The sequence below is a fragment of the Spermophilus citellus genome (assembly GCF_964194105.1).
Source record: "Spermophilus citellus genome assembly, chromosome: 7".
NCBI classification, from domain to species: domain Eukaryota; kingdom Metazoa; phylum Chordata; class Mammalia; order Rodentia; family Sciuridae; genus Spermophilus; species Spermophilus citellus.
Genome location: NC_138188.1, coordinates 122,732,678 through 122,746,165, shown reverse-complemented (window position 1 = coordinate 122,746,165; position 13,488 = coordinate 122,732,678). Strand labels below are relative to the sequence as shown.

General features: G+C 48.9%; 2 protein-coding genes across 2 annotated transcripts; one reads left to right on the top strand and one right to left on the bottom strand.

Annotated features, from left to right (window-relative positions):
• Positions 1-2,965: 2,965 nt before the first annotated feature.
• EEF1AKMT4 (EEF1A lysine methyltransferase 4) lies at positions 2,966-13,462 on the bottom strand. The gene is made up of 4 exons (XM_081300875.1): positions 13,257-13,462; positions 7,814-8,097; positions 4,381-7,325; positions 2,966-3,379 (listed from the first exon to the last, which is right to left on the bottom strand). Exons 1-3 carry the CDS (start codon positions 13,450-13,452, stop codon positions 7,038-7,040), a joined length of 768 nt encoding a protein of 255 aa, XP_081157001.1. The 5' UTR covers positions 13,453-13,462; the 3' UTR covers positions 2,966-3,379; positions 4,381-7,037.
• Positions 3,374-5,527, top strand: CAMK2N2 (calcium/calmodulin dependent protein kinase II inhibitor 2). Its single transcript, XM_081300876.1, has 2 exons — positions 3,374-4,533; positions 5,417-5,527. Exons 1-2 carry the CDS (start codon positions 4,365-4,367, stop codon positions 5,485-5,487), a joined length of 240 nt encoding a protein of 79 aa, XP_081157002.1. The 5' UTR covers positions 3,374-4,364; the 3' UTR covers positions 5,488-5,527.
• Positions 13,463-13,488: the final 26 nt, after the last annotated feature.

Sequence of the window (13,488 nt, the reverse complement as noted above, 5' to 3'; positions counted from 1 at the left end):
ACCTGAGCCACATCCCCAGCCCCTAGTGTTTAGTATTGACAAAGATGGGAAATATGGGTATTCTCGTTTATTGCTAGTAGTTTATAAATGGATACAACATTTTTGGCACTTTGAATCAAAAGATATAAAAGTGTTCACATTGACCCAGAAAGTCATGCTTCTAGGGAACTGTTATCTAAAGAATGTTTGTATCACTGGGTGTAATAGCACACACCTAGTATCCCAGCTACTCAGGAGGCTGAGACAGGAGGATCTAGGTTCAAGGCTAGTCTGGGCAACCCGTTTCAAAATAAAATAAAAGTGCAATGGCACATGCCTATAATCCCAGCAAAGTGGGAGACTGAAGCAGGAGGATTGCAGGTTTGAGGCCATCTCAGCAATTTAGCAAGGCCTTAAGCAACTTAGCAAGACCCTGTGTCCAAATAAAAAATAACAGGGTTGGGATGTGGCTCAGTGGTTAAGCACCCCTGGGTTCAATCCCTCCTACCAAAAACCAAACAAAACATACATTGCCAGTGTATCTCAGTAGCAGTGTCCAGTACTGGGGGAGAAAAAACATATTTGCATTAATTAGCTTTTGCTGTGTAACAAAGGATCCCAAATGTAGCAGATTAAAATAACGAACATTTATTACCTTTCATATTCTGTGGAGTGATTGCTATAATTGGGTGATTTTCAGGGCTGGGCCAGCTCAGTAGGAGCTGATGGTCTGGGATGACTTAAAATGGTCTCATTAACATGTTTGGGCTTTAGCTGGGATGACTAAATCCCATCTCTCTGTAGTTTTTCCTCTTCTAATAAGCTAACTATAACTTCTTCAGATAGTGGTCTCAGGATTCTCAGCATCAAAAAAGGAGACATGCCTTGATACATAGGCATTTTTCAAGCCTCTGCTCCATCATACTTGCTAACATCCCCACTGGGCAAAGCAAATCAAATGGTCTAGCCCAGATTCAGAAATAGACTCACTTCTTGATTGGATGAGCAACAAAATATCATGGTCATGCTTTTAAAACATTTGTTCATCGCAGCACTATTTATAATACAAAAGAAAAAAGGGGGTGTCAATGTCCAAGATAAGAGGGCTTCTTGAATAAATCAAACACCCACACAATGGGACATTTGCAAATGATAGAAAAGGAGTTAATGCTATGGGGAAATATATTCTACATATAGGTTTAGGTGGGAGAGAAAAAGGGTTACAAAATCTCAATTTTGTGAAGCTACACACACACACACACACACACACACCTTAATTACAGGGGTTTGCCACTGCACCTGCTCCAGTGTCATTCTTAAAGGTAATCATTATCATTAGCAGTTTGGTATCCCATCATATCTTTCTCTTTTTTTAAAATAATATTTTCACTTGTAGATGGACACAATACCTTTATTTTATTTGTTTATTTTTATGTGGTGTTGAGAATCCAACCCAGTGTCTCACATGTTAGGCAAGCATTCCACTGCTGAGTTACAACCACAGCCCCAGATCTTTCTTTTACGCATTTACATACTTAAACATCGTGTGTGTGTGTGTGTGTGTTTGTGTGTACACTTTCCCCTCACATATGAAATTATATTTTCCATATGGTATTCGGTGACATTTTGATAAGCCTTGGAGATCTTACATGTCTGTTTACACAGATCTGCCTCATTCTTTTTGTGTGTGTGTGTGTAATTTATCAGCATCTTTTAAATAGAACAAGTCCTGGAAATACCCTGATGGTAAAGGCTTCCTTTGAGTGGATAGGGTAGGGGCAAAGGGCCTTATCAGAGCATTTAAGAAGGAGAAACCTTCTTTAAAAAAAAAATTACCCAAAACTATTTGTAACAGCTTGTATTTATTTCCAAAGTCTGGTGTAACAAAGTACCACAAACTGGTTGGCTCAAAACAACAGAAATATTCTTTCATAGTTTTGGAGGCTAGAAGTTCAAAATTAAGGTTTTGGGAGGGCCATCCTCCCTCAGAAAGATCTAGGGAAGAAACTTTTGTGGCTCCTTCAGTTCCTGGTAGCTTCCACTCCTATTTCTCTACCTCCTTCATTTGGTCTTTTCTCCTGTGTGTTTCTGTGTGCCTGTCCTCTTCATACAAAGACATCAATGATTGGGTTTTGGGCCCACACTAATTCAGTTTGGCCTCATTTTAATTTAGTTACTTGTATTTGTAAGTATTTTATTTCCAAATAAGGTCACAATCTAGGTACTGGGTGGACATGAATTGAGGTGTATGTGAAAAGGGTTCTATTCAACTCACTATATGGCTGTACAGCTTCCACTTGAATAAAAATGTTGATAATTGCCAAAACACTTATTATTTTGTTTGGGACCTATGGAGTAAGTTCACTAGATTTGGGGGGACATTCAAGTGAGAAACAATGTGCCATTACACATCTCCAAATTTTATTTCATTTTAACTGAAAATATATTTTCTTCTCATGAGCAAGGATGCAAACATCAGAATTTTAAGTATAGGATCAAAGTTTAAAGAACTCCTCCACATTTTTATAATATAGCTGAATCTTATTTATACACAGTATTGCAATATCTTTACAATATTCCCTTAAGGCTTTTGCTTTAAGCATGATCCAGCATACATAGGAAGGACAAGAATATAATTTAAACAAATGAATTCGGGCTTACATTGTTAATCCCCGTTCTCCCTCATTCTGTAGGGAGAAAAGAATTGTTTAAATTCCCCACACAAAGCTGTTATCTTTGCCTGAACAAGAACTCTCATGGCCCCTTCTTTAGCACCTTAGGTGAGGGGTTACTCATTACCTACTGAGACAACATACAGTCTCACTATCTTTGTAATTTGACTGGAATGAGTAGAAAGGGCCTCCGCCTGGGGTGTGGAGTGAACGTACAAAGTGATTATTATCTTCATCAGCGCTGTCGTCACTTTCGCCGAATGTGAGACACCCCCTCCCCTCCAAGGCCTGTGATTGCGCCAGAGCCTTTGCGCGCTAGCAAGCAGGTGACGTTGCCGCTGACGGCCAGCTAGGGCGGGGGTGGGGGTTGCCAGAGGTAAGTGGGAAAGAGCTTGTTCCGGTCCAAGACGCTAGAACTCTCCCGTGGTCCCGGCAACCAGGGCTAGGGGCGCCCTCAGTCCCTCCCTCCTTCCCTCCCTCGCGACCCATACTGGCAAGCGCCACGTCCTCAGGCGCTCCTTGCTTCCCCGCGTCACCCGCAGCCCAGGCGCCCCCCACGACGCTGCCATTCATTCCTCCTACACTGCAAACGCGCGGGAGCCTCCTGGGCTGGAAGAACCAAAAGGCGCAGCGGGCTCTTCGAGTCCGGATTTCGGCCGGGAGTCCGCTTTGGTGCGCGATATGACCTTGGATTTATGTAGACTCCTCCTAGCATAGGCTGAAATAGACTAAGGAGACAGAGACACAGTAGAGCAAAGGTTACAGGGGCCAAACATGGAAACAGATTCAGAAAGGCAAAGATCCTAACACAGAGATATACAGGGAGACACGTAGAGATACACTGACATACAGAGACAGACATAGAAAGGCAGTGGGAGATGAACAGACCCTGAAGAACCGCTAGAGACCCGCAGAGCAACTAGGATAAAAGAGCGCGCCAACCACGAGGGCACCACCCACAGGCCTGAGCTCTTCCCGCGCTCCTGTGGATTTGTGTCTTTTCCACTCTTCACCCATACCCAGAGCTTCCTGCCGCCGCGGTTCCGTTGTCCGCTCTTTGAGTTGATTGCCTTGCTGCTGTTTTCAGGCCCCGAAGGGCCGCGCCAGCTTTTGCACCCCTGCTCAGTCTCCTTTGCACAGCCTTCTGAGCCCTGGTGTCGGACCCTCCCCCTTTCTCTCTAAGTACCAGGCTCGCTCCCAATTTCTCTCTGGTCCCGCCCCTCCCCGCCAGCTCTTCCCAGCGTTGGTCGGTACAGTTCTTCCAGACCCACTGCGGGCCATTCCCCGCCAATGTGCGGGAACCTCCCACTGCTGCTCGCTCCTTTCGGGGGATAGCTGGGCGCGCTTCGGCCCCTCGGCCCCGCCTCTTTCTCCTGGCCGGTGCCCGCCCCGCCTCCACCGCGCCCCGCCCGCCGTTCTCTGCCGCAGTCGGGCGCTCATCGTCATTCCGCTCTCGCCGCCGCCGCCACCCCCGCCCCCCGCTTACTGCCCCCGCCCCCGCCCGGTCCCCGCCGCCGCCGCCGCCGCCTGCCCAGCGGCCCGGGAGGCGGAGGTGCGGGGGAGGAGGCCCCGCTTGGCTCCGCAGTCCCGGATGCTGCATGACTTCATCCTTCCGCCGGCTCCCCTACTGAGCTAGGGCCGGTCCGGCAGCTAGCCCGCCGCCCGCACCCCGCTGCAGTCCTGCGCCCGCTCCGCGCCCACCCCGCGCCCGCCATGTCCGAGATCCTACCTTACAGCGAGGACAAGATGGGCCGCTTCGGCGCAGACCCCGAGGGCTCCGACCTCTCCTTCAGCTGCCGCCTGCAGGACACCAACTCCTTCTTCGCGGGCAACCAGGCCAAGCGACCCCCCAAGCTGGGCCAGATCGGCCGAGCCAAGCGAGGTACGCGGCCCCAGCTCGGAGTCGCCGCCTGACCCAGAAACCCTCCGCTGGGCGCCCCCCGGCTGCCGTTCCCTCCGAGTAGCCGCAGCTCCTGCCGCAGACCAGCGCAGCCAGCCGCTCTTCGGCCCGGGTTGTGGGGGGAGGGTCCCTGCTGCAGTGTTGTCCCCCTCTTCTCCTCTCCCGGGAACACAGTGCCCCGGATTCGATCGGTGCTCGCTACCTCTGGAAGCAGAGCCCTGGCACCTGGGCGAGGGGGAGGGGCCGGTCCGGGCATTTGGGGCTGCTTGGAAGTGGGAACAGAATGGTGGGCCAATTCTTTGGGATCAAATGCTCAGTCGGTGGATGCTACGAAGAACCTTCAGGTCCAGAGGGTCGTCCGACTGGAGGGCAGAAAGGCCAGGGGTTCTGTTGTCCTGGTTGTTTGCATGGGGAGGGGGACTTTGTTGGTCCCAGGATCGGAAGAGGGGTTCAAGTAGCAAGAGGTTTAGGTGAGGAAGAGGGTCGGATTAGCTGCATGTTCCGTTTGAGCCCCATTTGAGGAAGGGGTTCTGTTGAACTGAGGGTTGAAGAGGGAGGTTCTATGAGCTAGAGATATCTCTGCTCAGCTCAGATTAAGGAAGGCTCAGGTGGCGGGAGGGTTCGCACTGGGAGGCATAATTGCCAGAGCTTTTGGAAGAGGGGCGTTCCAACATAGGGAGGGAAGGGGGTCTGTGGGAGCGAGGCTTGGTAGCCTGGAGGGAGGCAGGAATGTTTGGATGGGGAAGGCTCGGTGGCACCGGGTTCCGAGGGGGCGTCGCTGGGCCGGGGGACAGTAGCTACGCGGGGCCCATTCTCGCCGCCGCCCCCCGAGGCCGCGCGGCTGACGCGCTTTCTCCCTGCGCAGTGGTGATCGAGGATGACCGGATAGACGACGTGCTGAAGGGGATGGGGGAGAAGCCGCCGTCCGGAGTGTAGACGCGCTGGCTCCGGCGGCGGGCTCCGGGCCCAGCCCCGCAGCGGCCAGGAGCGCGGGCCGGCGATGCGGCTGCCGGCGCCCCCCGCCCCGGCCCAGGAGCCCGCGGGCGGGGGCTGCAGGTCTGCGCCGCCGCTGGGTCAGTGTCTCTGCCGCCGCTGCCAGGCACTCCGGAGCTGTCCGCTTCAGCACCACGGCGGCGGCGGTAGCGGCGGCGCGGACCCACCCGGAGCCCGCCGCTGCGCTCATGCACTTTAGAACCTCGGGCCGCAGCCCCACCCAGCACACCGGAACGGACACAGAGACCCGCGGCCCCCATTCCCCGGCCCGCCCCCTCCCGCACGGCTCCCCTGCCCCGCCCCCCTCCGGCCAGTTTGGTCTGCAGACCGGGTGGCTGCCGGTGTCGGACCGCGCGTGGCCAGGGATGTTTGGCTGCGTATTTGCATGAGCTTCCCATCCACCTGAGCCCAGCCCTCTGGGCAGTTCCTAATCCTCACCCCAGTCTGGCGTGACCCCAGCCTCTTTCTAAGGAACTTCCTCAGCACATTTGTATTTTTATATCCGATTCTTTGTTTACTGGCTCCGCTCATGGTTCGTGCCCTCCCCCCACAGCCTCCGCCATGCTCTTCTGCGCCTGGCAGATAGGACGGGTGTTGAGGCTGGGTTGGGACAAGCCCCCAACATGGTAACCAATCATATGGTCAGTCTGCCAAAGCCTCACTCCAGGAGGTTCTCAGGCAGACCCCTTTCCCCCAAGGTATCACCTTGTAAGGGCCCAGATCTGATTTTACCTTGGATCCTTTCGTTCTACCCCTGGGAACCCAAATGGGACTGCTCTGCACCTCTGGATGACACCTGTGGACCTGGAGATGTCCTCAACCCAGGGGTGTCCTTTGTAAAATGTTCCTCCATCCTCACTGTATCAGGAGTGTGTGAATAAACACAGACCTCCCTGTGTGTGTGTGTGTGTGGCCACTGCTTCAGTCTGCTCAGGAGCGGGGCCAAAATGGGAGGGAGGCAAATACTTGGTAATCTCAGGTGCAAAGTTGCTGGTAGGGGAGGGTTGCCAAGGGAGTACAGGCAGGCCAGCCTGAGCTGGGAACATGGTTACCATGTGGCCTCCTTAGGTACATGAACAGTCTAAGCAGGACAGGTAAGCAGTGTTGGGGCTGGAGCTAGGGTCGGAAGCATAAAGCAATCTATATTCAAAGTCTGCTATCTCCTGTACACAAATGCAAGTTGGAAGGGGGCCTCTTAGGCCAGCTGTTGTACAGAAGGGCTGTTAAAATTTACCCCAGGGGATGAATTACTGGTGGTCCGGTATGGTGGAGAAGTTTATGGGGAACGAAGTAGAGTTCAAAGGAACATAAGAAGGAAGCCAGAAATCTAGGGTCTGGGGACCTAGCTGGAGCAGGGCTCACATGGGCTTGTTCTCATAACCTCTCTCTTGCACATAAGACCTCTGGAATGTGAGCACCTTTGAAACAACCCCAATCCTGAGTGAGGAATTCCTGAGAAGCCCAGGGAGAGCTGGAGGACAAGGCCTCTGGCCTCACAGCTGAATGGCATTGAGAAAGTCTTCATGATCTGAGTCTTGGAAGAAGCAGGGTGAGGTGGGAGGGCTGGGAGGTGACAGGATCTGGGCTCCTAGGGCCAGCTGGGCCACACTGAGCTCCCCACCCTTGTGCATGAGGTAGAAGTGGTAGTGGAAACCGCTGCCGTAGGTTGCATGCCTCAAGGACCAGCCATATCGGGCTTGGGCATAGTGTCTGGTCCGAAAGTGGGGGGCTGCAGAGGTCATTGAGATGAACCGGCCCCCAGGGACCAGCACCCGGCTCACCTGCAAGGCAGACAGAGAAGCCATCGGTGATGAGTCATCTCCAGGTTCTCAAAGGTCAGTACTGCCCCAGTCAAACCTCAGGTATTACCCTCCATCCAGTAGCTCAAACTTTCCATGGCAAAGAGTAAGCCACATTCTCTGCTCCTCGCCATTTCATGAAAGCAGGGCTGCGATCTAAATAGGAGCATGGGAGTTCAGGAGGCATGGCTTTCCTATCAGCTGTTCACCTTCTCAGTCTGTATCACCTGTCTGGAACTTGCCTGTTACCTTACCCCTGATGCAACCTAGTAGCCAAACATTGGCCTTTGTAAGCTTAATCACTCCAGCCCCTTCTAATCTTGATCCAGCTTAACACTCCCATTCTTTAGAGAACTATACTTCTGAGGGTGATCCACCACCTTCTCCAAACCAGACCTCTAGCTTTTGAGTTCTTTCCATCCCCTCATCCCCACCTCTTAATCTGCCCTCCTCTCTTGCTGATTCCTCACCTCACTGAGCACCTGGTCCACAATGTGGATACCTTCAGATGATATAGTCCAGGGATCCTGTTCCCCAGCCAGCAGGGCATCCAGTGTGCCCTTCTCAAGCACCACATCAAAGGAGCCACTAGGGAAGGCAAGCATCCGCACATCCATGGTCTCCCAACGCAGCCTGGGTATATGGGCATAGCGAGCCTGCATGGCAGCCACCACTACTGATGAGTAATCCACACTGGTCACATCGGGAAAGCCTCCAAGGAACAGCTCGTAGCTCAGAGCACTATTCCCGCAACCTGGTGTGGGATGGAGTGGGTGGCAAAAGAGCTAGGTTAGTTTTGGTTCTCACCTTCCCTGTTATTCATCGTGGCCCCACATTTTCTCTCAGTCCAAATCTTCTAGTACTAAAGGAAAGACAGAAGTGTTCAGAAAACACATAAACTTTGGAATCACGCAGACCTCAGCATAAACCCTGGCTCTATCATTCCTGGCTGTGTGAACTAGGGCAAGTTGTTTCAATACCAATAACTTGGATTTCTTATTCAGAAAAATGACGATAACAGTCAATAGGCTACACAAAGGATGCAACACACTAATTTAAGAACTAAAACATCTGTTGAATAGCTGAAGGAGGTCCATGCTTAGGAATTCAAGGGTCTGGATTCTGATATCCCTAACCACACCGCCATGGAAAAAATCATTTGACTTGTTGAATTTCAGTTTCCTCACACTCAGGATGGTAATAATACTGGTATTATTAGGACTGTAATCTCAGTATTATTCTAATCCCTAACCTTTTAGAGGATCTTGGAAGATATCTACCCTGGGAAGGTTTCATGATAGGAGTTATTATTTTACTTTGATTTCCATGGCAGAATTGGTAAGTGAGGGTAAACTAGGTGGGGACACACAGCAGGGTTGATCTCTTATAATTTTTCATGTACATATATTTTTTTTAAATTTTAGCTGTAGATGGACACAGTAGCTTTATTTTATTTATTTTTTTAATGTGGTGCTGAGAATCAAACCCAGTGCCTCACACATGCCAGGCAAGCACTCTACCACTGAGCCACAACTTCAGCCCCTCATGTACATATTGAATACTACATATTGGTCTCTGTTGATGAATAAGAGTGCCTTCCTTCAAGAAACTCATGCTCTGGTGGAAAGGAAAAACATGGAAACAGGCAACTGTCACATAATACAATAAGTATTTCAATAGGGACAGGCTGTGGGAGCACAAAAAAACCCTGATCCCACCCCAGGTGGATCAGCCAACAATTTTAGGGGAGCTAACAAGCAGTATCTTGGGGGGGGGTAGAGAATCACAACACTGATGGGAAATGCTTAGAATGCAATCTCAAAGAGGAACGGTTAGAGAAGGGTAGAGCTTAGAGTAGATGTGGATCTATATCACAGTGGACATGACTACTTTAAAATATCCAGTGGTCTCTGCCAGGCCATCCTGTGGCCAGTCTCAGGCTGAGAATGGGACAGGATGATAGCTCTTGGTAGTCCCATGTAGGGGATGTTGGATCTTAGAATTAGTCTCATTTTAACCCTCATTTGGTTCCCTAAGAGGATCACAGGATCAATTGTTGAGATATCCCTAATCTAGCAGAGCTTGGCACCTAGACAGAGCATCCAGAAGCAGCTCACCAGTCCTCAGCAGTCCCTTCCCATGCTCCTCCTCAGGCCCTGGGGCTCAGGGAGAGTACTATCTTGCCTGGTAAAGCCTAACGCATGCTTCCCCATGTTGGACCTGCAAGCACTGGATGGCATCTTTTAAGAAAACTTTCACATTTACAAAGCAGTGATTTCTGCCTCAGTGATTTGGGTCCACAACTAAGAAAGGGATTGGAAAGAACACTGCCTCCTAAATGGTGCCTTAGGGAAGCAAAGCCCTGGAGAACTGACCCAAATCCAAGAACACATCATATGTGGATCCAAAGCTATGAGGATGCTAACCCAACACTAAGAGTCTGAGATGTAATCCTGAATGCCAATTCATTAGTAACAAAAAATAGCCATCGTTGGAACTGGACAGTTGAATTCTTTGGTCAGTCCCTTTTCTCTATAGGAAACTAGAAGCCAAATTATGATCAGAAGATTCCTAAAGGATATGGAACCAAGCAAAGATGGAAAATCTGAGAAGTATACTGACAGTAAAGCAGAGACAGCCATCCATATGCATTCACCTGCCATGAGAACAGTCTACTTACAGGGACCAGACACACAAGACTTCAGTCGGGATCTCTGAACATTCATGGATAAACTGTCTCTCTGACTTTCATTTTCAATAATAATGAAGGCTAGGAGTATAGCTCAGTGGTAGAGTGCTTTCCTAGCATGCACGAGGCCCTGAGTTTGGTCCTCAACATGTGTGGGTATGTGTGCATATGTACACATGCACAAACACACATGCACACACACAAGCATGGTTCAATAATAACAATGATTATTAGCCAGTAACTGAAATTGAAAAACAGGTACTATGCTAACCATTTCATAAGAATTGTCTGTTTATTTTCACAATAGATCCATATAGAAGATACTATTATATTAACATTCCCATTTTCTAGATGGGGAAATTGAGAAATGTGGATAAGGAACATACCCCAAGACTACAGTCAGATGTAGAGTCCTAATTTGGACCCAGACCTGCCTCACTCCAGAGCCAGAGCTCTTAAATCACAATGCTCAACTACCTTCCAAGTTTTTTTTTTTTTTTTTTGGTGGTGCTGGGGATCGAACCCAGGGCCTTGTGCATGCAAGGCAAGCACTCTACCAACTGAGCTATATCCCCAGCCCCAAAATAGCTTGCGTACCTTCCAAGTTTTGAGAGGCCCACTCACCTTCAGTAGTGACACTTCATCTTTATCAGTAAGACCATTAAGCTATAATTCACAATGTAGTCACTGGACCAGTTTCAACAGAATTCTAGATATCTCTCACCCATCTGTGTGGTGCAGCAGCAGAACTAGAAGCTCTGGAGTCAGAGTGTACCCTACTTCACCTTGCTGCATGATAGTGGTAGACACTGTCAATACTCTGACCAGATCTCCTCGGAGTCCTTTAAGTAATTTTTCTATGTCCCTAGGTTGTGGTATATGTTTGCATTGAAGTTTGCATCTGTGATTCTTCAGGCTGAAATTACACTTAGGGAAACTTTGCCTGACATCACAATTTTGCTTGGCTTCTTCCCTTTTGTTACCCCAATTTCTCACCAATATCTTCTGGGAGCTCTTATATAACAAATGACTTGGACATGATTCTCATCTCAGGATGAGAAATTGCTCCTGAGAAATCCATAGCAATGACCCATAACAGTGGTTGCCAAATCCAGCTCACCACCTCCTTTTGTAAATAAAGTTTTATTAGAGCATGGCTATTCTTATGTATGTGTTTGTACAGTACAATAGCAAAACTGAGTAGCGTAACAGAGACTGCAAAGTTTAAAATATTTACCATCCAGCCATGTTCTGAATAAGACTCTTAATACTTTTAACTTACCTTTAGGGAATGATTAAATAAGTCAGAAAGGACCCAGCATGTTCCATGGCATCTACCAGATACCTTATGTTTGTTAAGGTGGCATGTAACATATGGTACACCCCATGTCGAGGGTCCTATTGTTAAATCTTTGGAGATCCTTTCTGAAAACTCTTCGCTTTTGATTTTTAGACTTTTCACCCCTCCTATCCAGAAAAGGCTACTCTCAGTCACCCAGATTTTAAGACAGTTACTCTGCCAACCGCCAGCATAAGAATCAGCTGTGGGGCTTCTTGAAAATAGATTCCTCAGTTTGGGAGGCAGAGGTAAGAGAATCATGAGTTCAAAGCCAGCATCAGCAACATAGTGAGGCCCTAAGCAACTCAGTGAGACCCTGTCTCTAAATAAATATAAAAAGGGCTGGGGATGTGGCTCAATGGTTAAGCATCCCTGGGTTCAATCCCTGGTACAAAAAATAAAAAAAGAAAAGGGAAGGAAGGAAGGAAGGAAGGAAGGAAGGAAGGAAGGAAGGAAGGAAGGAAGGAAGGAAGGAAGGAAGGAAGGAAGGAGAAAATAAATAGATTCCTAGAACCCATCCCTGGAATTAGAATCTCAGGGTGGGGGTCCAGCTTTCCAGGTTATTTTGATGCACACTACATCTTTAAAAAATAGCTCTATGGTAAATCTATACATAAATCATTTAGTTTACAATCACAAAATTCATGAACATTTACCTCTGGGAGAAGGGGTTTTGGGAGGAATTACACAGAAAACCTTAAATATACATGAGGCTTATTGTGCCAGGCCTTGCTCTTTCATTCAATCACCTTAGAAAATCAATATTTAAGTACTCATTTTTTAGAGGCTGGGAAAATGGAGGTACAGAAATTTAAGTACTTTGATGACAACACACAGCCAGAATTAGATGAGCCAAAATTCCAAACATGATTAGCAACTTCCACAGTCCAAGTTCTTTTTTTGTACTGGGAGGGAACTCAGGGGCACTTTACAATGGAGTACATCCCTAACGCTTTTTATTTTTATTTTGAGACAGGAACTTGCTAAATTGCTGAGATTCTCACTAAATTGCAGAGGTTGGCACTAAACTTGCAATCCTTCTGCCTCAGCCTCCAGATTCACTGGGATCACACTGCACCTGGCCAGAACCCAAATTCCTCACCACTAGGTTATACACACACGCATCAGATTTATTATTCATATCTTACATATATATGGTATTACAGGTATCAAATATTTCACTTACAAAGACTTTGACGCTGAAAAATAAAAACTATAATTGGTAGGAAAACCTTTGCTCATTCAAGCTTCACTATGTGCCTTCAAGGCTGACAGAGGGAGAGAACTCCTAGTGGGGCAACTGGACCTCTCAGAGCCCTACTTTGCATCCCAGCACCTCTTTTCCACAGGAAATCACACCAATCTCGGCCGCAATCTCCACTTCGATCTCAGAGGGCGCTGTTTTTACCTTCACTTCACACTGAGCATAGGACAAAGTTTCAGTCAGGGTTTGGAGAGTGCTAACTCCCTCTAGGTACCAATGGTTCCTGGTGCCAACTGGCGCAAAAAGAAAAGCGCTAAGCAAAGTGCTCGAGATGCCTGCATTTGTATTATCTCGTATGAAATCCTAGTCCCATTTCTAAAAATGAAACTGACGCTCACAACGGATTCATTACTTGTCCTAAGTTATACTGCCAATTTGTATTGGGACTTGAACTAGGTCCTCTGCCTTCTCCTGGGCCAGAGGTTACCCAAGAGTCCGGAACAGGGTCCAGGATCACTCCTGTTTGCCCTGGCTAACTACAGCTGGATTCGGAGGTACTGGATCTTAGCTTCCCACTGGGGTCCACTGAGAGGGGCAAAGAGACAAGGAGAAAGCGGATGAGGTCAGATCAGGCCTGAAGCAGCCTGATCTCCTAGCCGGGACAGCTCTGGGGATACCCACCTAGCACGAGGATACGGTCCTCCGGCCGCAGCTCAGGCTCTAGGAGGGAACGGAAGGAGGAGAAGTCTCCGAACCACTCGTAGGGCGCAGAGTCCGCCGCGCCTCGGTAGCGCTGGTCCCAGTACTGAACCTCGCAGTACTCGAAGTTCTGCTCGGGTAACTCCGGCCCGGGGTCCGGGGCCCAGGGAGAGGCCATGCTCTAGGCACTCTCCAGTACCCGACCTACGCAGCC

Coding starts and splice junctions, on each gene's coding strand:
- CAMK2N2 (XM_081300876.1), top strand. CDS start 4,365: ATGTCCGAGATCCTACCTTACAGCGAGGACAAGATGGGCCGCTTCGGC. Junction 4,534..5,416: donor GATCGGCCGAGCCAAGCGAG/GTACGCGGCCCC, acceptor CTCCCTGCGCAG/TGGTGATCGAGGATGACCGG.
- EEF1AKMT4 (XM_081300875.1), bottom strand. CDS start 13,452: ATGGCCTCTCCCTGGGCCCCGGACCCCGGGCCGGAGTTACCCGAGCAG. Junction 8,098..13,256: donor GGACCGTATCCTCGTGCTAG/GTGGGTATCCCC, acceptor ATCCCACACCAG/GTTGCGGGAATAGTGCTCTG. Junction 7,326..7,813: donor TGGACCAGGTGCTCAGTGAG/GTGAGGAATCAG, acceptor TCTGCCTTGCAG/GTGAGCCGGGTGCTGGTCCC.